General features: G+C 44.4%; 1 protein-coding gene across 1 annotated transcript in view; it reads left to right on the top strand.

Annotated features, from left to right (window-relative positions):
- The first annotated feature begins 578 nt into the window (after nucleotides 1-578).
- Nucleotides 579-25,271, top strand: part of LOC138286445 (uroplakin-3b-like) — a 121,234-nt gene continuing 96,541 nt past the window's right edge. The window contains exon 1 of the mRNA XM_069226710.1: nucleotides 579-903. Within this exon, the coding sequence (XP_069082811.1) occupies nucleotides 855-903 (49 nt within the window). The 5' untranslated portion in view covers nucleotides 579-854. The remainder of the gene's footprint in view (nucleotides 904-25,271) is intronic.

The raw sequence follows: 25,271 nt of genomic DNA, 5'->3' as shown, positions 1-25,271 counted from the left end.
TACTTGAAATTTAAGGGCCTTTGATGGCACTTTGGGAGTAAGACGAATCTGCCCCCTTTTTTTTCCATACCACAAAGACTGTGTTTGAAAGTTGGTACAGTGCTTTTAACTGTACACTAACGCAAGGAAGGAGACTCAATTTTACAACAAATTGCATATCCGATACAGAATCAATATATTGTGTTGATCGTTAAAGAGTTGCCTGTATGCTTTGGCATTGTAATAGGGAGGAATAACTGAATAGTGTCTGTATGTCTTGCTGATGGTCTTGTGAATGCATTTTGTATTCTTTTGATATATAAAATGGCAATAACAAATATTTAAAACTGTTCACAGATCTGTGCTTAATTTGACGCAACAATTTAATATTACAAAACATTTTACGTTCAATTACTGTACCATGTTTTAAAAATCAACAGAAAGAACAGACTCCAAGGAAGGCCATGAACTGATCTGGCCTCACTGTGTCCTCTTCTCCCGGTGACAACGGCGTCGTCCTCACGCCCTGCGCAGTTTCATGGCTGAAGAGATACCAGAAGCAGCCGGGCCGGTTTGGCGCCGGTGCTGGTCCTTAAGCCAGGCTGTCACGGTGACAGGAATGCAGAAAGAGCAAGCTCGCTACTGCTTGGGGGAGAGGCCGGGCCCTCGGGGTACGCACCGAGGTCTGCCTTCTCAGCCAGGCCCATTCGTTATTTTCCGCGAAGACGACGAGAAAGGGAGTGGGTGATAGACGGCGATGAGCAATTTGGCACCTGATTGAGAGGAGCGTCACACAGCAGAGCCACCGAGCGCTAGAGCTGCGTCCGAGGGAGCGCGATCGGGGAGACGGGGGAAGAAGGAGGCCGACCACCGACATGGCACTGCCCCTGCTGCTGCTGGCCGTCGTCGCCGTCCATGGCCTAGGTACGGCACTGTCCTTGTCACTATTCTTGATTAAGATCTGTCTTTGGCAGCCTTTGGCTTTAGAAGAATGTTGTGGGAGACGAGCTACAAACAAAAGTGAAATCCCATCTCTTAATAACTGGATGGAGTATGGCAGTGGTTGAGGAGATGAATAACATACCCAGGTATCCTACCACCTTTGCGTTTCTTGGCTCAAACGTAGGGTACGGAATTGCTCGCGGCACGGCCCCATGTAGAGATAACAATACACAATTTCAGTTGTTTTAGCATAGGCAGGGGCATATTTATACTCCGTTTGCGCCGAATTTGCGTCGTTTTTTTCGACGCAAATTCGACGCAAAACTAACTCCATATTTATACTTTGGCGTTAGACGCGTCTAGCGCCAAAGTTCATGGAGTAAGCGTCATTTTTTTGCGTGAACACCTTCCTTGCGTTAATGATATGCAAGGTAGGCGTTCCCGTCTTAAAAAATGACTCCGATGCATACTCGTCGTATTTATACACCCGGGCAAAAATGACGCCCGGGAGTGGGCGGGTCTAAAAAACCCGCATTAGCGCCGGATTTTAGCGCCTGGGTCAGGGCAGGCGTTAAGGGACCTGTGGGCTCAGAATGAGCCCAGAGGTGCCCTCCCCTGCCCCCAGGGACACCCCCTGCCACCCTTGCCCACCACAGGAGGACACCCAAGGATGGCGGGACCCACCCCAGGGACATTACGGTAAGTCCAGGTAAGTATTTTTTTATATTTTTTTTTGTGGCATAGGGGGGCCTGATTTGTGCCCCCCTACATGCCACTATGCCTAATGACCATGCCCAGGGGACAGAAGTCCCCTGGGCATGGCCACTGGGCAAGGGGGCATGACTCCTGTCTTTGCTAAGACAGGAGTCATTTCAATGGGGGATGGGTGTCGTAAAAAAATTGCGCAAATCGGGTTGTGGCGATTTTTTTGCCTGAGCCTGACTTGCACCATTTGTGGATGCCCACACGCCATTTTTCCCCTACGCCGGCGCTGCCTGGTGTACGTCGTTTTTTTCAACGCACACCAGACAGCGCTGGCGGCTAATGCCGGCTAACGTCATTGAATAAATACGGCGCCCGCATGGCGCTTCAGAATGGCGTTAGCCAGCGCTAATTTTTTTGGCGCAAAACTGCGTTAGCGCAGTTTTGCGTCAAAAAGTATAAATATGGCCCGCAGTGCTTTAAATGGGCCGGTACTCTCCGGTACTGAGTACCAGCACTTTTTTATTTTGAGAGGGAGAGTACCGGCATATCTCAAGAAAAACTAAATACTTTTAATTGGAGAGTACCGGCACTTCTCAGAAACAAGCAGGTACTCTATTACAGAGTACCTGTACTTCTATTTTTCCATTTAAAGCACTGAGCATAGGTAACACCGTTGTACCATGGTGCAAGGGTGTGTACACTGGCAGGAGGCGCCTATGGTACACCAGCCCTATAGGGAAGAGCAACAGCAACTTTCGTTACGACACTGTGTGAAAACTTTGTGAATCTGCCCCTTCCTTTCTACAGACCAAGTATTCCTAGCATATAATGCCTAACAGCACGCATGACGTGATTATTACACCCTGTAGTTCCCATTGTCTTGAGTCACATTTCATATGCATTGATTTACACACCTGTATGGCTCATTGGGCCAGATTTGAGCAGCCCTTGGCGCCACCTTGCGTCATTAGTGTCATTTTTTTACGCTAATTGTCTTGTTAGGTTGGCAAAAACGCCACTCTATGATTACAAAGTGGCGCAATGCATGCATTGAGCCACTTTGTGAACCCTTGGGCCACATTTTGCCTGCGCCAGGCATAATGCATGCAAGGGGGGCGTTCCGGCATTAGGAGGCACAGAAAAATGGCGCAGTGGAATCTATAAGATTCCACTGCGCCATTTATAGCGTCATTTTAATGCCTGCCTACGGCAGGTGTTAAAATGAGGCTCCTATTGTTTTCAATGGGCCTCCTGTCACGTTGTAGGATTAGCGTCAATATTTTTGGAGCCAATTCTACAAAGCGCCAAACTAGCGTCAGAACTTATGATGCTAGTTCCCTAACGTGCACCATATCATAAATATGGCGCACACATGTTGGCGTTGGGGGGGTACAAGAAAAGTGGTGCAGCATGATATCAAGCGCCACTTTTCATAATTTTGCCCCTATGTTTGTGATGTAAAGTGCTCTGACACATTGGAATGAGTAGCACTGTGACACCTGAGAGAGGGGTTAAGTAGGGAGAGGGGCACCATCAGAGGGTGGTAGTGAGGGACTCTGTGAAGAAAAGAAGGAGGTCCTTGCTGGTGGCGAGGTGCGCAGTGCTTAATTTGTGCTTGTAGTTTCCGGTGCTGAGCACCGGCACTTATTTTTGAGGGCCGGCGCTTATTATTCTGCCCTAAGCAGTTGCTGCCAGCAAAAGATATGTATGGGAAAGACTGAGGAAGAGAAAAGCAAAAAAGCATCACAATGTGAGAAAGCAAAAAGCTGCAAAAGTGAGCTGAAAGGGCAGGGAGTGGCTTTAAACGGATCGAAGAGGCCCGAGATGGCTTCAGGATTACGCAGCCTCAATATTCCGTGTTCGCACATTTAATTGTGGCTGCCGCTTGTTTAAGAGGAGGGCTTTGAGCACCGGCACGTTTTTATTTACAAATTAAGCACATGAGGGGCGCCACTAAAGATTGTCGCACCCGGTGTCACCAACGCTAAAGCCAGCCCTGGCTGTAGTGCATTTATATCAAAGATGAGTTACACTGCAGACAACTGCAGCCTGTTAATATCAGGGATGAGTTGCTGGACAGCTGTATACAGAATCCTAAAATATAAGGTGGGTTAATGTTCACCAGAGATGCATTTTGTGTGTTGACACGGAGGTGCGCGATACTACAGATATTTACAAAGTGTTCATGAAAGCGTATACTAAAGCCGGGGCACAAGACCAGTGCTTAATTTGTAAAATAATGAATGTTGGTGCCCAGAGGCTCCTTGGGAGTCCAAGACTGGCACAGCGCACCAGATATCAAGGCAGCGCAGTTTGAAATCCACCTCTTTAATCCACTGCCAGCCACTCCATGCCTTTTTATCTCACTCTTGCAGGTTCCTGCTTCCTCCCTTGGTGACAGTTTTTCTGTTTTCTCTTCGTCCTTTTTATCCGCTTGGATGTTTTTCTGCCCTCTGGAAAGGTCCGATCAGGAAAAATAAGTGCCAGTCCCAAAATTGTGTGCTGTGGCCGCCACCTGCAACCCCCCGGCTCAAATTCAGCACCACACATGACCGAGTTAATTTTTTTTTCCCTTTTACTGTATGTTCTTAATTATTCTGAAACATTATAACTTTACTTAGCTATTGTTCAGGTGATAAAAATCATACACTTGTACATTACTGAGATTAATGCTTGGTTAAGCCCTGGGTGTGGTGTGTTTCAATGTTCTCTTCACCCTCAATATCAGCTGCCTTTTGCTTTAACTATTACAGAATTATATCCCACACATTATTCACTATATGGCATCTTGCGCACGATGATGTGTTGTCTTTGTGAGCTAGCCAAACAGCTGCTATAGCTATATATGTAACTAGAAAATGCAAGCAATGACTCAGATCAAAACACATTTTACACTATGCTCTGGTCATAAGGGCCATATATATTAATGAAAGAGGACACATGAGAAAGAAACCGCGAAGGCAAATTTAACAAAGCGATTACTTATCAATTACATTTTGAGAAATACACGAACAATTTTTATATTGAGTGGTAATTATGACAATTCATCATATATCTTATGTGCATACCAGTCGAGGTTTTAGGAATCATTTGCAAAAAATAGTGAACACTGCATTATATAACCAATTGATAGCAAAATATACAGAAAACATGTATGGTAATGTAGCTATGTAACTGTAAAGCGGTGGGCCGACCGTCTTTGAAATGTTGTCTGAAAGGGAAGAGAAACCAGAACAATTCAATTGTCTAAAACATGGATTACAAGAATCATTTGTGTAACTACACGTGATACACTCGAAGACATTATGATAAATGATGCAAACGTCTTTGAAGTGCACCAAATCAGCACGAAATCAATGAAGGTGCACTGGTCGTACTTAGGAAAAATAGACAAGATGGGGAAAATAACTCATGTGAGCCATAGGACCAGATTGCATGGCGCCCTTCTGATGAAGAAATGGTGAGTGGAAATGAGGTGCATCAGGACCTTTGATTATATTTATTATATAAACTCTAAAAATCAGCAAAGTTGGATTGGTGTGCGAGGGCTTGCACGGGGAACAATAAAGTGTGCAGACAAATACTAAAATGTATTACAAAAAATGTGCTTTTCGGTATAAACAGAGAATAAAACCTTTCTTTCTGGGAATGATGTACCGGATTATAATATTTTGAAGGATTAGAAGACAACTGCAATTTCATGAATCTAGGCCAATATGTAGAACACATTTTCCCATAGACACAGAATGGATAAAACCCTTTGGTACATCTGGCCCCTACTTCTTTGTACTTGATTTGTAAAAATGCAAAAAAAACACCTAATAATATTGCTGGCGTTTTACATTCCAAGGTCTGGGACATTCAACGGAAGAGATTAAAATGGAAACGTTTCCCAGTTGTTGCTAGACGTATATATATCTGAAATTCGGGATGTATAAAAGCTGATGATCTGGGGCAGGATGATGAAGCCATATTCACCAAGAATTTAAGCCTCACAGAACAGAAAAAACATCTAGAAAGTGTGTCTTCAGGTTGATATAGTCTTTAGGGAAATACAGGATTGCTTACTAAATTGTAACATGGATACTGAGCTACGTAGCTCGACATTTGGCCATCTTGTAAAGCTACCCAAGAAACAGTATATGAAAATAGTAATTGTTAAGAAGAATGAAGCGAAAAATTGATTCTGGTTAGATTCAAGACAAGCGGTGGCATCGAACACTATTAAGCAATGAGATAGCTGCTTACAGTACTCTAGCTAAGAAAGAGTATAAGATATTAGTAACTGCTAAAAAGAAGCAGTAGCTGTTAGCAGAGCAAGCTTCTATATCTTTGCACAGAATGAAATATGTAAAAAAGAAGAAAAATACCTCTGGAAGGCTGCCAAGAGCTGCTTTAGGAGGATGTGACAGAATGACTGGGGCACACTCAGACTCTGAGAAGAGCACACTGATAGATTCTAAAAGCCGTATATTATTTTTAGCAGAGCAGATGCACAGTGCGATCCCAGCAGCCTTTTCAAGCAGACATGGGCCACGGGTACAAATGCAAGAAAGAAAACACTTAGAATTCCTTTGGCCTACTCAAAACATGCCTCGGAGCCTGTGAAAAAGCTGTTAGCCATCGACAAAAATGTTGTCTTCTTTGATGTGTTATCCGCTGTGGCATTTGTAATGTTTCCTAGCACCTAGAATAATCGGCTTGCTCTTAGCTGTTATGATGGTACGCTGGTTATAGAGTATGAAATGATGAATGTCAAAGCCCGCTCTTTAAATTGACATACTAATATCAAAAACACAATTTAAATCTCAATAAGCTATCGAACTGTGTAAGAAACTGTTTTTTTTTGCAGATGCCACCACCACTTTTTGTCTCACTTAGACTGCTGATGCTGTTGCTTTTGGCCTGTTAGTGTACTGTGGCCTGTTAACCAGACCTCAGTACCTATGCTCCCTCCCTTAAATTGTATGTTGAACTGCATAGGCCAATTGGCACGGACTTTACCACCCCTGAAAGTCCCCAGTAATTGGTACCAGTGTTGCCCAGGGCAAGGGTGGTAAAGGGGTCACCAGGGCTGCAGCACTGATTGTGCCACCCAGGAAGTAAAAGTGAAAATTCAGAGCTGCCATGTCAGCCTGCACGAGCAGCCACCAGGTGCAGGCAGAGTCCCTATACTGCCCATAGTACATGTCAGTCACCCCTAAGGCAGGCCTCCTATAGCCCAGGAGGCAGGGTGCACTGTACAATGAGTGAGCACATACATGCATGAGCATATATGATCCAGTGATAGCATCTAAAACGTAATGCTACCATAACTAACCGACGGTCCATGGGATACCATGGATTGGCATATATAAACAGTTCCTAGATGTCCAGCTCTGTGATGGCCCGGTCGATTCCCCCCGTGTTTGGTATCAGACACCTTGATTTTTAACCCGGAGCATGATGGCCATGCTCAGGGCTGACTAGAAAGTGCCCTGGTGGCACCCTTAAGGGGTGCCCACCAAGTTACCAAGCTCACTGCTGTTTTGGCGGGCTCTCTCAAGCCTCTGCTAACACAGACAAGAGCCTGCCCTCCCGCTGGTTGTGATAGCCATTCCACAGGACTGAGACAAAGGGCCTGGGCTGGCAGGAGGTCAGACCTCCTCCCTCCCAGGCTGGCTAGTGTGAAAGGTAATCAAGGCAGTGAGCCTCAAATGATTCACCCGCCCTTGAAGTGTAATTACTGGCCCCCCACTCAAGAACAAAGTCCTTTCCGCCCTGTCCAGCCCGACAGGTGGGAAATTAGTTATGCAGGAGGCATACACCACTAAAAGGCTAGACACACCTTTATGGTGGACTAGGATGTCTCTACAGCTGAGAGAGAGTTCTGCCATCTTGGCACCCCTTAGCTTTAGTGGATTCTGGATAGGAAAGTAACCCACTCTGACAGGAAATGGTCAGTACAGGGCGGGCAACCCACTGGGACCAGTAGCCCATTGGCTTTTGTCCCCCCTCACCCGTAACACACCTAAAACCAGGGTTTAATGGGCTCCCCTGGCACCAGAAAGTAATATCTCACTTGCAAAGAAGAAGAGACACAAAGAAGACGTCGTCACCAACAGCAGGCCTGGGATGCCAGCCACAGCATGAAGAGAGGACACAGTAGTGACCTAAGGAGATCACCACTGTAACTGAGTGACCAACATGTGCCCGAGGTGAAAGCTCATTGGTCCCAGCAACAGGGACCCCAGTGGACACTGACAAGCCCAGAAAGACTCCCCTGATTGGTGGTACCAGTCCCCTGTAAACTGCAGGAGTAAACGCTGTGCTAAAGTCAAAGAACCGCAACCCAATAGGGTCTGTGTGAGTGAGCCTAAAGAAACTCAGGCCCAGATTTACAAGCGGCGCGTCACTTTATTTTTACGCATTGGGGGCGGGGGCTGCTGACCCATATCTACAAGGCCATGTAAAGCGTGGCTTTACATGGTCTTGTAGATATGGAGTAAGGCAATGCAGCGCAAGTCGCTGCGTTGCCTTTCTTTGCATTGGGGAGGTGTTTCCATGGGTGTTGCGTGGGTTTTCCCACGCAACACCCATGGACTTTGATGCATTCCCCTATTTATGTGGCCAGGCCTTGCTCCCAACCCACTGTGCATGGCAGCCAACCCTCCCAACCTCAATGGACACCCTCCTTTTTAAAAAACAAATTGTAGAAGTCTAGGGGCCAGCACTGTCTCCTGTGGGACTTAAATGAAATCGCAACACCATAAAAAGTAACTTGTTTCCTAAATTTGAGTGAGGGAGCCCCTCAGGGACTATGTGAGCAATGAGCAGGAAGAGGGACACCACAAATCCTTGATGGACACTATCCTAATGGAGTAGATAAAAAATGTTCCTTTTGGAACAAAGGGTGCATCCCTCAAGAAATGAACAGATGAAATCCAACAATGCTGTGATGATGGAAGGGAGAAGTCCTATACGGGTTGATGTGGAAAGAGAAGGTAGAGGGGCAAAGTGAGGACAGGCAGTGAGGAAGAAGGGGATGGCAAGGACTGTGGGAATGTGTTGAAATGTGTAGGACTACTCTTAGACAGACCCAAACCTAATGAGAACAGTAATGGGACAATGTACATTTTCACAAAACGCCTTGGGCTTGATGGACCGCCCTTCAAAACAAAGGCAAACCATGATAAATACATGAGAGCCAACGACTCAAGTGGGTTGACCCAAAGCCCACTTTCTCCATGTTACTTATCTGTATATACTGTTTAAAGTATTGGCCACATGAGTCCTTCCCAATAGCAAACGCTGTCTGTAGCAAGACCTTAAAAGAGCATAGTTCCTGATTTTGAGACCTACAGTTTCTGTTCTGTTACGCTTTGGTGACTCTGAATAGGCCCTGGCTTCGTGCTGCACTGCACTCCAAGTATGTTTTCAATCAGATTCTGGCTCTGGAGTTTAGGAGCAGAGCTCACAGTCTTGGATTTTCTTTCCAGTAAAATGAGTAGCATCTTGATTCACAAATCTTGCCTTGCTCTGGCCAGCTGAAGGGCCATCACCAGTCCATTACCACGCTTAAAGGCTAACAAACTCACAATTTCAAGTGGACTGTAAGATCTGCACATTAAATACCTGCTACATTCAGAAGACCCACATTTTGACAAGAACAAAGCATGCATCAATTTATCCTATTGATGTTTGTACCTCACTTCTTCCTGGCATGAGATTAGACACCCAGATCTTCTGCACTTCGAAAAACTGATCAAAACCTTAGGGTTCAAGAGTGTGTTACAAATGAATGATGAATATCTCTAGATTGATAACACAAGAAATGATGTCAAGACAAACAGAGATATTTGTGAAATTGTCCTGTTTGACGTTCACAGAGTATTATCACTAACATACCTGGAAAACTTTAGGTATGTGAACTATCATTTATGAAACACTATATGAGTAAGGCGTTATAGGATTTATAGATGTGAATGCATCTGTGTGTTTGTATGTATATATATATAAATCCCCACTTCCTCCTCTCCAGTATTGAGAAGACAAGCACTCCATGTGCATTCAAGGACCTTTATTGGGCGTTTACAAAACAGAAGGTGTTTTGTCAACCTGTTTTTTTGTCAACCTGCGGGGCACCATCTTGCCTCCACTTTTAACCCATCATGTGATCACACACCCACTAAAGGTGTGCAATACTCGTCACATAAAACTTATATTCACATAATTTCTTTACTGATCACAGCCACTTTATATTTCTCTCTGATCTCAGAGAGATCTTCATTGCTTCACTCAAGTTGATCCAAATTATAATACAAAGCATTCCTAAAAGGACCCCAGGGGACACCATAATAACATAGATAGGTTACAATTTTTTTAAACAATCAGTCATCACCTTATTGGTATCTCTCATCATAAAGCAACACTGGTATTATGCCACTAAGCTCATGATATCTATACAGCTAGAGCCCTACTAAAAAATCTATTCTCCCCAAAAATAGATCAAAAATATCATAGGTCCTTCGCATCTTCTTTTTGGAATCTTTTCCTCTCCAGATTCTCCAGCTCTGAAAGAAAAACGCATTAAAATCAAAAATTAAAACCTGTAAAACAGCTATCGGTAAAACAGCTTATTAAACACAGAGTTAAGCACTTTGTTTTCTGTGCACTCTTCATACCACATTACCTGATATTCTTTTTCTACGTGCCCTTTAACAGGGGTGCAAAGTTTGTATCTGTATACCTACACATGTGCATATATTTCTTCTCCATAATTCAGCCCTTAAGGTTCTTTTGTGCCAAATGCTATAATTTATCTGGATTCTAACACTCTTAGCTTTTTCTCTCTGTTAACTTCTCTTACATCCTTTTTGATTCCATCTATTACAGAATACCTAAGATCATCAATTCTACCTTCATGTACATAATTTACGTGTCTTGCTACTGGATACTTAGCACTTTTGTTCTTGAGGGCTCTCAGATGTTGCAGAATTCTTTCATGTAGCTGCAAGTTGATACTCCCTACACAGAGCGGTGGTCAGCCACATTTTAAGATGTACACTACATAATCGCTCCTGCAATCAAAAGATACTCGAATTCTGTGTAGGACTTTTCCTCCCACCACTACAATTTTTTTACTTTCTTCATTCTTACAGGTTTTGCGCTGAGAGCTTCACATAAATCCATTGTTTTTCACTAGCCATGTCCCTTCTATCTTTTGACAGATATCACTCCCAACTAGGACATCTCTCATGGATCTCCCTCTCCAGAAAGTCATCAGGGGTCTACGTGGCATATCCTCCCCAATAACAGGTCACTCTTAAGGAGATGCCAACACTTATTTAACACCGCTGTCACTCTCAAATATGCCTTGCAGTAGGTAGTAATAACCCTGTGAAGTGTTTTAGATCTGTCTTTAATTTGAGTTTTTTTCAACAATATATTTTCTCTCCTTACTACTTCAACCCTACTGCACGCTTTGACTAGTGTTTTCTTCTTGTACCCCCATCCCTTTTAATCTCTGTAGCATGTTATCACTCTCATTTTCATAACTGTTATGTGTACTGCAAATTCATTTAGTTCTTAATAACTCCCCATTCGGTATACTGTGTATCAAGGGAGTAGGATGGAAACTAGAGGCATGCAGGATACTGTTACCTGCACTGGGTTTCATGACCAACACTGTATCTAAACTCTGATTTTCCACTTTAACTTTCACATCTAAAAATCCAATTTCCTTGTAACTCGCTTTGCTGGTAAACCTTAGATTTAAATTATTGTCATTTACATTCAACACAAATCCTGCAGCACTTTCCTTGTCCCCTTTCTAGACCACAAAGATTTAATCTATGAAACTCAGCCACAAAACTCTATGTGCATGTCACAAAGGTGGGAATATAGTGATCTGGCCCCTGAGGGAGTATATGAAGGAAGCTTATCAGCAATTGTCTGACATTGAATACTAAAAAAAGGTAGATCTTACTAACAGTGAAAAGGAATTTGGGGATTGCATTATGTGGCAAGAGTCCAGTGCAGTCAAACCAATAAAAACTCTTCACTGCCACTTTGCGAGTGCGCCTCATGCTTCTGTAAAAGGAAGGCGTTTTTGGATATTTGAGCGGTTTGGTTCTACTGCAGTGATACGCACCACCAGCAAGATTGGCGTTGTATTGGACATATTCAGCACAAATCTGGAAAAACCACAGACATTTCCCACTGGAGGGATTGAATGGATGTTTCGCAAACCACATATCCCAGCATGCAATAGAATGATAATCCATTGACAACCCATTTGGGAGTCCACTGTGGATTAAAATATAAATTGTGCAAATGCTTTGTGGTTCACCTGCAAGTCAATAGACGGTGCGTACTTACACCTGTGAACAAGCTTGTGAGCGTGAAACACGTCAGGTCGCCAGTGCAGTCAACCAATAAAAACTCTTTACTGCCACTTTGCGAGTGGTCCTCGTGCTTCTGTAAAAGCAAGATATATATATATATATATATATATATGTATATATATATATATATATATATATATATATTTATATATACACACACACATATATATATATATATATATATATATATATATATATATATATGTATTTCTATACATGTGAATGTATATATTCACATGGAATCTGCATAGGACCATATGTGCATGTATAATTATTTAATCACAAGTGGATTAATTTAACTCTTATGCTGCACCCAAATATCTTCAATTTACTTATTAATTCACTAAAACTAACCTCTGTTGTTAGATTCTATACTAAACACAGAGACTAGTTTTAGGATTGCCTCTGGTTGTTGTTGTTGACACGTGAGTGGATAGATATGCTCATTGAAGTCTTTTGAAGCAGAGGTATGAGACTCGCATGCTTGGTAGAACATCCTGAGGGTGAGAAACCAGTGAGGCAGCAACTTCCTTCAACACCCATGAAATGATATGGCTGAACTGACTCGTGAAGGGTGGAGTTGGAGAGTAGGAGAGAGGACAGTCTTGATGAGAGCGTAAATTGCTCTTGAGTTCCTCTCTTACATAGGTCTCCTGGATGTTTGGCTACCAAAATGCAGTATTCAGGAGCAGGTATGAATCACAAGGTAGTGAAGGAAAGTATTAGTACCTCTATGACTGTCTCTACCCTAATAAGTGTTCCCTCCCTATTACACACTCCCTTTTCCTCCTTTCTTGTATTCTTGAGCTGATTTTGTGTCCCATTTTTAGGGTCGAGCGCAACGCGCTCTGTCCCTGGTGTAATCTCTCTGTGGGCTTTTAACCACGCCCATGTCAAGCTCATCCGTTCGGTTGGTTCGTGGGCTTGCCTTTCAAAATTAGCTTGATTTCATTAGTGGAAGGCATGCATACGTCATGCCTCTTCCGAAGTTTAGCCTGCCTCGAGTGCACCGGCCAACTACTGAAAACATACGAGGCTCCATGTTTTCCGTATGGTTTCTGCACTATTTTTTCTCTTCATTCCGTAGGCAGCGCAATCTCGCTGGGCATAAGTCGAGCCTTTTGCATGACATCGCCCTTGTCACATGGATATTTGCACTTTTGCGGTTACATGGATAATTGCACTTTTGCCAATATGTTTCACTGCGAGAGGACTTGTGTTCTCTTTTGTGTGTTTGCTTTGTGCTCCTGGTGGCCCTCGGCTCGCTTATGTGAAACTGTTTTATTTTTCAGTTTATGTGGCAACAAAAGTCCGGTTAGGAATTTACAAGCTAATAGCTTAAACTCGAGCAAACGTGAGACCCATTGCGTTGCAAATGCTTATTATTTTTCAGTCGAAGTTCCTCAAATTTTTCGGGTAGGGTTTTTGTCATTTTGTCAGTTTCACCAAGAAGGACACATTGGGAAGGTTTTCTCCTTTTTAGTTTTTTGCTGAAATGTGTACTGGCATTGGATATTCTGAAAATCTACTATTTGACTGTCTCTCAGGGACCAATGCGGCGCAAATCTGGTACAAAACAATGTATTTGTAGTCTAAGATACAGTCTGGCGATGGTGTTATCGAGGTAACTTTAAGGCACCTATTATCTGCTAGTTATTTATTTGAAGATGTTCGAATTCTCCCCTGCACCATTTCCTCTTGTATTTCAATGTCTTCTCCGGTTTGAACAGAATTAAGTCACCCAATCCAGAAAAAGTGTTAACGTCCCACTTTTTAAAGATATCTGAGTTTACAGAGAAAGATTTTGAAGAACTGAGTGCAACATTTAACTGCGTTGTCTCTAGGGTACATCCAATCACATGCTCAAAAGTTTGTGATCCGGTGTGCAACATCGATTGGATTACAAGTGTTTGAAGTGAGAGGCAGCTCAGAATACTCACAGTTTAGCTATACTGCTCTCAGTTGAACCCTTGATGCTCAATTTATATGACAGTGAAGAAGGAGGATCTATGTTTAATTTCCGTCTAATAATTTGAATGTGCATTACTATACTAGCAATGAAAATGCAAACAGCTTCTTTGAGCCAAGGAAGAATAATTTAATAAAAAAGAAGCAAAAAAAAACTTTACACGTTTGGTACACCGAGTCGTTGAACTATAATGCGAAATATGCTGAACAACTTCCATAAAAATTAAGGAGGGTGAGTCTCAGTTTAAGGGGAGCTCTCGTTTTTGTGGCTTGATACAAGTCGAGGATAAAGCTGAGAGAGGAGCCTTGCACAGTGTACTGGTGCTTTAGTTCACTGTGAAAAGGATGTGCGCCGCAAATACAGTGTGGACAAGTCACAGCCTGGACAGGACTTCTCCAGTCTCACCGGACAATCAATCGTCAGTCTATCTTTCAGCCCGTGCGAGTAGTGGAAACTATGTTGGTGCCAATGCTTGATGCCGTCCTGGCAGCAGAAGTTGTAGGAGAACTCTCTATGCTTATTCTGCTAGATGTGTCCACTGCGTCTGATATGGTGAGCTATGAGTTACTCCGTAACTGACTATGAACTGCGGTTAATGGTCTGACTCGACTCTCCAAATAATCAAGTCAAGGGATCACTCACAGAATATCGGTAACAAAAATATTGTGTGGACAGAATATCGTGTCAAAAATATTGACAAGCAAAACATTGAGAAGATAAATGCAAATAGATAGTATATATTTACTATTCTTAATTCCACATCCACGTACCTTAAAGATATACATATCTTCAAGGTACATATAAGTGGAGTTATATATAGTAAAACTTTGCCTACCTATAGAAATTTACCTTCACAATATGTTCAGCCAAGAAGGAGTTGCTACTGCCGAGTACCTTTTAATTCAGTCATTGGATACTGTCGCTCAGCCTCCACATCTGTTGGTGTACTACCAAAATATCCAATTTAAAATACCGTCCTACAATAATATATTAAAGTATATATGGGGCCATAATATTCTCTATACATATATCGCTGGGTGAGTATTAAGGTAAATATTCAATATGGTTGAGGGCTAGGATTAAGGCTAGGGTTAGGATCACAAATAGTTGTAATTTATTTTTATATGATCTATGTATTTTAGCATTGCATTGTCTACACTTACATGGTATATATATGCTAACAATTATATGTTGTCATACAATATCAGTGTAGATGATGTTATGATAAATTATATAGCATATACTAAAAATGCGAAATTTTTATGTGCTATTTTTAGCAATGCTATCTTTTTCACTCAGTATTTTAGAATCAAAGTTAAAAATCTGGAAGTAACTATAGACAATGAAGTTAGAGCATATTTATCTAGGGTTTTGCGTCACCCTTGCGACACTCAACACGTCGCAGGGCTACGCAAAACCTATTGTGAGATTTGTTAAGCAAGGCCACCTTGCATGGGCCTGCGGCTTGGTGAATCTAAAGTAACGCAAAAAAGCGCAAGTCACTGCCCTGCGCAAGTCTCCCACAGGGAGGTGTTCCAAGAGTGGAGTGTGGGTGTTCCCACGCATCCACCCATGGATTCTGAAGCATTCCCAGATTTACTAATACTGGTAGACAAGCAAATGCATCATAATGCTACTCCTTCCTAGGGGAGGCGTAATGAGAAGAAATATCTTTATTTCTCCTCGTTTTTCCTCTTTCCTCTTCTGCAGAACACAAAGAAAAGGTGCCTGCTTTGGTACTAGGAAGCAGTTTGTGTGCCAGCATAGGCAGCGAGCAGGAATACCACACATTCCTGCCCTCTCCCTTTCACACTGTGTAGCTCAGCAAGGTGTCTTGCTGCGTTGCATTGCGTGAAATAATGATATATATAACGTTTATTGTTTGGAGCTAGTTTGGGGGGATTTGTGCATTCAGATTTTCTTGGCTTGAAGCATTTGAAACAACATCTCACTTACTTGGATCCATCTCTTCTTGTTGGTACTGGATTATGGAAACATAGGATCTCATTATGACTTTGGCAGTCTCAAAGCGAGACCGCCAAAGCCATGGGCGCCAGAAGACCGCCAGGTTTCCGCCACATTTCGGTGAAAATTTGGCAGTAGCCATGCTGGCGGTCGAGGCGCCTGGGTGGTGCTACCACCTGTACCGCCCTGCCAGACGGACGCTGCCAGCTGTATTTTGACTAAACAGACGGCTTGGCGGTGTCCTGCAGGCAGGGCGCTGCTGGCGGTAGCAGCACCCCTTACTGTTCCCTGCCAGGCGACCTCCTCGCTGGACAAGGTAAGTCAGACGTCTGACACGGGAGAGGGGTGGGGGGGTTGGAGAATGGGGTTGTTGTTTGTGAATGTGTGGTCTCTGCATGTGTGAATGAATGTGTGTGTGCATGTGTGTATGCACCTGTGAGTGTTGTGGTATATGAATGGTTGTATGCATGTGAGTGAATGCGTGTATGAATGTTACAGTGAGTGCGTGTCTGCATGTCAGTCTGTATGCGTGTGAGTATGTGTGAGTGAATGTGTGTATGGATGAGTGTGAGTGTATGCATGTATGGAAGTGGTGGTGCATGGGTGTATGCGTGGTGTGTGTGGGTATGTGTGTGCATGATTGTGGGGGGTGGGGTTGGGGGGGCTCTGTGATTCTAGGGGTGTTGGGGCTGGTGCTGCGATTCTAGGCGGTAGGGGGTTAGGTGATTGCTGTGGGGGAGCCTTCTACCAGTGACAGGAAAGGAATTCCCTGTCACCGGTAGCCCTATGGCCATGGTTTTTGTGATGGTGGTACTGCCACGGAAACCATGGTGGTAGGCCAGCTCATAATAACGCTGGCGGTCATGTGTGGACCGGCGGGTCAGAGATGCACATCTCCGGCCCGGCGGTTCATACCGCCATGGCGGTATGAGTGAAGATGTGGCGGGCTGGCTCCGGCCAACCGCCACACTCAGAATGTGGCAATATACACCGCCATCCTGTTGGTCGATTGCAGCAAGTGCAGGATGCAGCAGCTCCCTTTAAAACTAAGAAAGTTTAACTGTGTTTCAGCTGGGTTTGAAATGAATAAATTGGCTGCCAATTGATAAACAAGTTGTATTTTAAATACTATTCATGGCATAGAAATGCATGCAAGGATCTGGCCAGCAGAATCTCTGAGGGAAAAAGTGTCTTTTTCATTCCTACCAGAGAGCTATGATCTAATACACATGGTCTGGTGGTAGTCCCACAAACACACTGAAGGTGGAAATGGAAAGGAGGTCAGTAGTCTGCGGTCCCCTTTGGTTGAGCTCTTTTTGGCTAAGTATTATGGAAACACACTAATTTCTCAGCTTTTGGAAAAAGTTGTAAACCTTCTTATTCCACGAGTCATTTCTTCTGTGCTTCAAGGCTCCCAGTTCTTTCACACTTAACACACAAAATGTATTTAACAGTCTGCCTTTAGTCCGAAGGTGTTTATCTCTGTCTACAAGTGCCTAAGGACACAGGGCCACAGTTATGGCCAAGTCATGCAGTGCAGTGCAGCAAGTCACGTTGCTGAACTGCATGACAGGGAATGGGCAGGAATGCGCCGTCGTATTGAAGGCAGCAGGACACATTCCTCTCCTTTTCCCCTGTGCTGGCACACAATGGGTTGCCTAGCACCAACGAACCATGGTGCAAGGGTGTCTGCGTTGCATGCAGGATTGTTGTTGTGCAGGAAAGGGCACCTTCCTGCACAAAAACAATCCCCTGATGCTTTTTCCTCTTTCTGTGTGTGCTGCATAATGCAACACACATAGAAAGAGGAAAAAAGAAAGGAGAAATAAAGATATTTCTCCTCGTTACACCTCACCTTGGGAGGCATATGTTTTTGGCACATTCCCAATGTACGTGTTCTTGTAAATCTGGGACTGCATCAAAATCCATGGATGTTGCATAGGAACGCCCATGCAATACCCATGGAAACGCCTCACTGTTGCAGGGTAATGCAATTTGCGCTGCATTACATTACTCGAGATTTATGAAGCCACGCAGGGGCACATAAGGTGGCCTTGCGTGGCTTCATAAATCTCATTTTTCATTTGCGTTACTCATGCACCACATTGCATGGTGCAAGAGCGATGCAAAGGTGCTCACAAATATGCCAAACAGACTCTAATTCACAAAGTTGGAAAAGTATGTGTGGTAATCTACTCTTCCACCTGAACTTCTTTCCCTACTTTTTTGCTTTTCACTAACACTCCCAATAGTATGCCTAGAAAGCTTCACCAAGTACAGGTTTCCAGGGAAGGTCAGGTGATTTATTTAGTGGGTTTCTCCTCCCACTGTGTGGAGTTATCCATAACAGAGCACTCTGCCCACTCAGAATAGCAGCCTCTGTGCAAATGCACATTTTTGTTCAGGAATGTATGTACTCAAGGGGCCGTATCGTGCTCCCGTTTTCTGCACTGTGCTGGCACAAACTCTGGTGACCCTGTGCTTAGCCCATATTCTGCACCACACTTAGTCCAGGAGCTCGCATCCCCTCATGCCTACAGGGTAATTTGCTTTAAATCTGTCATTGACTGAGAAGCAGCACAATTTCACTGGGAGACCTGCCGCTTCCTAGATAGCACAGATAAAACAATGCGCATGTGCTGTAAGTGCAGGGTAGGCTGCACAACAGGAGCAGTTGGAGTTGTTTGTGGACACTGACTTTGGGGTAGTGCTTTGCATACAGGCCATTGCTGCCAGTTCCTGGCACATTTGTGGACAGTCAATGGTAACTAATCAACACCACTTTAAAGGAATTGGTGGAAAAGTGGGAAAAGGAAGTGAGAGAAAAACACAGGACTGGAGTTTGCTTTTGGTCTGGGTTCTCCACAGGAGGGGAGTGGTACTATTGAGTCTTATTGGCAGGAGTTTGGTAAGTCATTGAATCGGCTGTAATGCAAACTGGGTTCCACAGGTGAGTACATGGTACAGCCCAGTTGAAAGTATATGTAGGACAACAGAGACTTAAGCAGCGGCTGCTGCTGTGACAAGCCCTCAACAAACCAGGATACCAGGTGAGAACCCAAAATGCCACCGCAAACCAGACTGGCTTAGAGCTGTGGAAGAAGGCAAGAGAGAGGGTAACTGAAAGTATCTCGAACAACAACATATCCAGCATTGGGGAAAAGCGATGGAATACCTAAACCCAAAGGAACCAACAGCGAACAAAATTAGAAACATGAGAAACGTTTAAATGGGTGCAGTTCCAGACTGGGAACCCAAAGCAGCCCTGGCAATTTTGTGCTGCTGCTTTTGTTCTTTTGTTACTAGGGGCTGATACTGCAGCAACAAAACCGACCCTCTCCCTTCCACCGCACTGGAAAAACGCCTGATGCCCGCTACGGCCAGTCCGACCCTGAATGGGTGTGACCTAGTAGGAAGTGAAATGCCTTAAAAAACATTGTCTGACGTCTATTCTATGTTTGGTAGGCCTTTAAATCTCGGTTCTACTCCTTAAGCCCCTTATGTGTCTTAAAACCAACAACTAAGAAGCAACTGATAACAAAATCTGTGATAAGGTCTAGTGTTCAAGTTCTTTCAGTTTGTAACCAGAACCTGAATCCTGGCTGTAGTGTTGGGACGACTGGAAATGAGGAGCCGCACTCTGTAAGGATTTGTACATTTCTTTATTGGTCACTCCCGGAGCTCATTTGTTTCCAACCTCATCTGTTCCCTGCCGTTTCTCTCTGCCTTTTGCCCCTCCCTTTCCGGTTCCTGGCCCCTGCTGGACACCTTGCTGTCCCCGAGGTCCTACTGTCCTCTTGTTGCTGCACTTATCGCAACATTACATCTCCCACCCTTGCACAAATTAGCTTTAGTTTGGGAAGGTGCCCATTATAGTTCTTCTATGAGATGTTCAGGCCTTCGACGAGCTCACTGTGGCCGACTTGCTGAGGTTGGAGGTGTGGAGGAGAAGAGTGGATTTGACCTCTTGACTGGTGTGGGAGTATCCTCAGTGACATCACCGTCCACTCCTGAAGTTGACTGTTTGGGTGGTGGGTTACACTTCCTGAAGTGGGTGTTGTTATGAGTTATCCCCTTATCATCCAAAGCAGCCATGACCATGGTGCCTTTTAGATTTGGTTCTTGCAGTGGGTGTTCATGGTACCGACTGTCAGATTTTCGCTTTTGTTCTTGCCTGACAAGTACCAAGTCTCCTTCCTGGACTGTTGATAGCTGGGCCCTCCGAAGCCTCTACGCATATTCCTTCATTTTGGCTTCTTTGGTTCTGTCCAACTTTGCCAGCTCGCCGTGATCCGGGGCTTGCCGACACAGCAGGCTGATTTCTCCTAGGTGGGTATTCTTGTGCCCACATGTGTAATGCTATTCGTATTTAACCCCCAGCTTCATCTTGACCACTGACTCTATTTTGTGCTTAGCTTAGCTTAGCTTCACACACCATCACATTGGTGGCCACCAGCACACTGTCACATTGGTGGCCACAAGCTCCATTTTGATTAATACCTCCTTTTTGTCGTTAACTTAGCCACCATCATGTTAGAGGTGCAAGTATTCTTCCGCATACAAGTTATGCAATTTGTTTTTAACTCATGTTTTCACTTTTCATGCTCTTTCTTACCAAGGGCTAGAACATAACATGGAGGAGTGCGAGTATGATAAGGATGTACCAGGATAATGTTTATGGTACGGTAGGGAACAGCTCGGTCTTGGGAGCGCACCTTGGGAAATTGCCAAATCTCTAACGTGCTCTTACAACACGGACTGATACGACCAACGTTTGAACACCAACTCACTGAATGGGAGGGGGGATTTCTAGAATTCTCCTCTCCAGCTTATTTAAAGTATATAAAGTAGGGAAACCAGTGGACTGAAAGGATAATGAACTCTGGTCGGGACGGGGACGCCTGTGCCTGCCACTCCATTGACGGTAGTTCTCTCTTCATGGTCGACTGGATTCACGGCCCGTTGCTGGCAAAGAGATGAAGCAAGTGAGTCCCATGGTGATTATTTCTTTTTAATTATTATTTTTAGCTTTGCATTGTGAATGAATATAGAATCACTGTATATGCAGATATATAATCCATCAATAAAGTAGTGTATTTTCATTGTTTCTAGGATCGTTATTATTCTACTGCTGTGATCATTTTTGGAAGTGTATTCGTGTTGCAGAATTTGACCTACATGATTCTTCTATTCGAACCTAAAACAGTGCTTTAATAAATTTATTACTCAGACTAGGAGATCTGCATTGCTGGAATTCCTTTTATTCGTGTTTCATCTCAGTTTGAAGTAGAAGAACACTTTTATTTCACTGCAGTGACTTTCTACAAATGTGCACTCGTTTTGTGCATATTCTTATTCAAACCTTGCAAAGTGCCTTGATAAATGTATTTTTCGGACTGAGGGTGCTGCATACCAGAAATGTCTTTCAGTATTTGTGTGTCTCTTCTTAGTCTGCAGTAAAGCAAAACACGGTGCGGCCTAGCATCAGGGTGGCTGGGCATTTGTTTGTGTGCTGTGGGGCATGGTACTGTATGCTCTCAGCACTTCATTCAGCTCTGCATGCACATCCCGTCTGGCGAGTTCAGCTTGTTGTATGGTTTTCTTTAATGTGGCCATGAACCTCTCCACTACCCTATTGATCTTTTGATGTCTGAAGTTGAGGTGAATGGCAAACTCAGCGAATTCTTGACTGTTGAATGGAGGGCTGTTGTCTGTTTTGACTACTTCTGGGATTCCCCATGCTGCCAAGATTTCATCCACCACAGGTACGTGATGACTGCTCTGGTGGATGATACTTGCTGTGAAATTGGACATCAGGAATATTCCTCCATTATGACAAGGACGTATTTGCCGTTCTGCAAAGGGCCACTTGTTGCCAGACTCCTTACAGTAGTTCGGACATTTGCAGCGGCAAGGGAAGTTCTTCTTGGCTGACAATTTGGCATTGAGAACAGTCCTTTAGCGTGGCTTTGACCATCACATCAAGGGAGGGGAACCAGACATGGTCACGTAGGGCTCTTTTGGTGGCCACTCTAACCCGGTGTCCTTCATGAGTTAGGTTGACCACCCCTTGACAGAGATTTTTCGGAATGACAATTCTTTTTTCTCTCTGCAGTAGGCTACCCTTTGAAATGGACAGTTCATCCTTTATGTGTCGACAGGAGGTTACTTCTTTGATGTGAATGAGTTGGTTGCTTTTGGGTTCTTACACGTGGCCCTACCAGTTCATTCGGCGGCGATGTGTTACCTCTGGCAGTGTGGCGTCAGCTGCGGTGGCCTCGATGATGGCTTCAAGGGGGACCTCAGGTGGTCTTGCTTGTGCAATGATGAAGTGAATGTACTCCTCCTCTAGTGAAGGTTTAGTTGTCGAGGATGTTCTAGGGTGCTGTGACATGTAATCTGCTGGATTGGCTGCTTTTCCGGGTTTGTGTATGATGGTGTACATGTATTCGCTCGATCCTGGGGGGCATCTTTGCTCGGGGATTTCCACAAATTGTGATTAACGCCTGATGAGCTGTGATGTCACGACCTGAACGCTTCTTAGTACTGTAATCTGCCAGTCTCTGGGCACTACCAGGTTTCTTGCTTGTTATGGATTGACCAAGGTAGGGGCGACCCTTTCCATTAGCCACAGTGCTGCTGATAATAGAACACCAAGCAGGCCGTAACCTCCAGAAGGAGTCCCAGAGGAAAAAAACAAACTTGGGAAAAACCTCAGATCAAGGAACTCCTGAAAAAGATAAAAAGAAAAAGTAAGGAACAAAAAGTCTGGAACAAAAACTGCAGACAGGGAAGAGCAGGTGAAGTCCAAAATCACAGGATACAGGAGCGAGGAGTACAACCGGAACGGAAGTGTTTGCAACGCAAGAAACAGAAGACCAACTGTGCTTATATACAGACAGACAGGAAGTGACATGAAGGAAGTAATGAAGACACCTTCTTGGATTGGGAAAAGCCCACATTAAAGTAAATGGAAAAATAGCTATAGTATAAAAAGTAGGGAGCAAGGCATGCAGGGAAGAAAATACAGACTCCTGGGAAAGAGAAAATATGGACAAGAAGAAACAAAAAAGAAAAAGAGAAAAAAAAGAAAAGAAAAGAAGAAAAACAGCAAATAACAGGTAAGAAAAACTAGGGGGGTTAAAGGTGGGTGCAGCGTGAAACAGAGCCCAAAGGGAAATCTTCAGGTCGTGCTGCGGCCCAAAAAACAGGTTGCGACCTGAAAAGCGGCCTGCGGCAGAAACAGCCGACCAAGATGCAGACCACTGATCTGACCGCGGCCCGCAAGTGGGACGCCGCCGGTCTTCGCGGAGTCACACATGATGATTGTGACGTGTTTCCGATTTATGAAGATGTGGAAGTGCTCACAAGCCCAGACTACCATCAGACCTTCCTTTTCCGTCTGAGGGTATGCTCTCTCGCTGTCAGTCAGGCTGTGACTGGCATATGCCACTAGGGCCCATATTTATACTTCTTTAGAGCCGCAGTTGGGTAATTTTTTGACGCAAAAGTGGCGCAAACGTACAAAATACCATTGTATTTTGTAAGTTTGCGCAGCTTTTGTATCAAAAAGCGGCGCAAATGCAGCGCTAAAAAAGTATAAATACGGGCCTAGGTGTTTTTGATTGCCTTCTTTGACATATTGGCCTAGGATGGCTACTAGTCCGACAGGACTGTCGTCCACTGTGATTTTGGTCTTCTTGCGGGGATTGAAGTATGCCAGATTGCTGGCTGACTCAACTGTGTCCTTGATTGATTGAACGCTTGATCACATCTTGCTGACCACCTAAATAGTTGTCCTTTTTTAGTCAGTTCCTTGAGGGGATAGCTGATGGTAGTATAGTCCTTGATGTACTGGGCGCAGTAACTGACTGCTCCCAGGAACGATCGAACATCCCTAGCATCTTGGGGGGGGGGTGGGGTGTCGGTCAGGGCCATGACTTTCTCGGGGTCTGGCCTCATCCCGTCACCTGAGAAAATGTGTCCATACAATTTCAGTGTGGACCTGTGGTGTTCACACTTGTCCTTGTTAAGGGTCAAGCTAGCTTCCTGAAGTGCATGACATGCCTGATTCAGGGCTTTGTCATGATCTTTGACTGTGCCAAATCAAGGATGTCATTGCTGTAGTTGAGGGTGCTGGGGATGTGTCAAATTACTCTCCTGCTCCTTTTTTTTTAGCTATCTCCGCTGCAATTGAAATGCCAAAACTGAGCCATTTATACCAAAATAGACCTTGGTGTGTTGAAAACGTGATGATGTAGGGTGAACTTTCACAGAGTTTGACCTGGTGGTAGCCCTTATTTAGATCCAGCTTGAAGAATATTTTTGCCCCATTCAGCAGTGTGATCTTGTCACTGATGTGGGGTTCCGAGTGTCTTTCCCGTTCAATGGCGGTGTTTGGGGCTCTCATGTCTGCACATAGACCCACTTTGCCCCAGGACCCTCGTTTGGGCACCACCACCACTGGGGACACCCACTCGGTGAGTCCAGAGGTTCTCTCTATGATGTCTGCCCGGAGGAGGCCCCGTAGTTCATTCTCGACCACCTGTTGGAGGTGAAAGGGTACCTTCCTGTGATGTTGGGCAACTGTTGTTACTTGCTTGTTTATGTGCTGACGGTCTTCAAAATGAGCCAGCTTTCCAAGTCCTGTGAACAGCTTTGGAAACTTGTGTACAATGTCTGATTCATCCTCCACTCAATATAGTATCTCCAACAACCTTAGTTGTTCAGCAGTGGGCAGACTGAGGAGACAGTCCACTTCGGGCCCCTTGATCACATGAAACTGTGCTTGTATGGTTCTATATTTGTATGTGAGAGTTGTATGAAACTGCCCTAGACATGGAAGAAGGGCTCTGGACATCCACGTGTAGAATTGCACAGCCGCTTTGTGTAATTTGGGCTTCGGGTTCATTCTGTTGTATTCTTTGACACTGATGTAATTGAGGGATTCACCACTGTCTAGCACAAATGTGGCAGAGTGCGTTCCCATTTGGAGGTGCAACCTGAGGTATTTCTTCCGTCTGTTGTGGTCGGCGACCATGCAAATGTACTCCTCACTGTCTTGTGAGATTAGTGTGAGGGATCTTGACTCATGGGATTCAGAGCGCCATGATCTGTATGTGCCATGTGAGTAAAGGCTTGATCGGGATGAGCTAGTGTAGCGTTCCCGTCGGTCACACACAGCATTTGCTGGATGACGCGACCTGGGCTCCCTGGATTTCCATTGTATGTTCTTCTGCGAGTCCTGGCACACCTTTTCGAAGTTGTTTTCCTTTCCGCAGCGGCGACAATGCCGACCCAATGCTGGTGCTCCCTTCTCTGGCCCG

Source organism: Pleurodeles waltl, chromosome 3_2, assembly GCF_031143425.1.
Source record: "Pleurodeles waltl isolate 20211129_DDA chromosome 3_2, aPleWal1.hap1.20221129, whole genome shotgun sequence".
In the NCBI taxonomy this organism is placed as follows: Eukaryota; Metazoa; Chordata; class Amphibia; order Caudata; family Salamandridae; genus Pleurodeles; species Pleurodeles waltl.
Note: the sequence above shows the minus strand (reverse complement) of the source record. Positions and strands in the feature narration are given on the sequence as shown.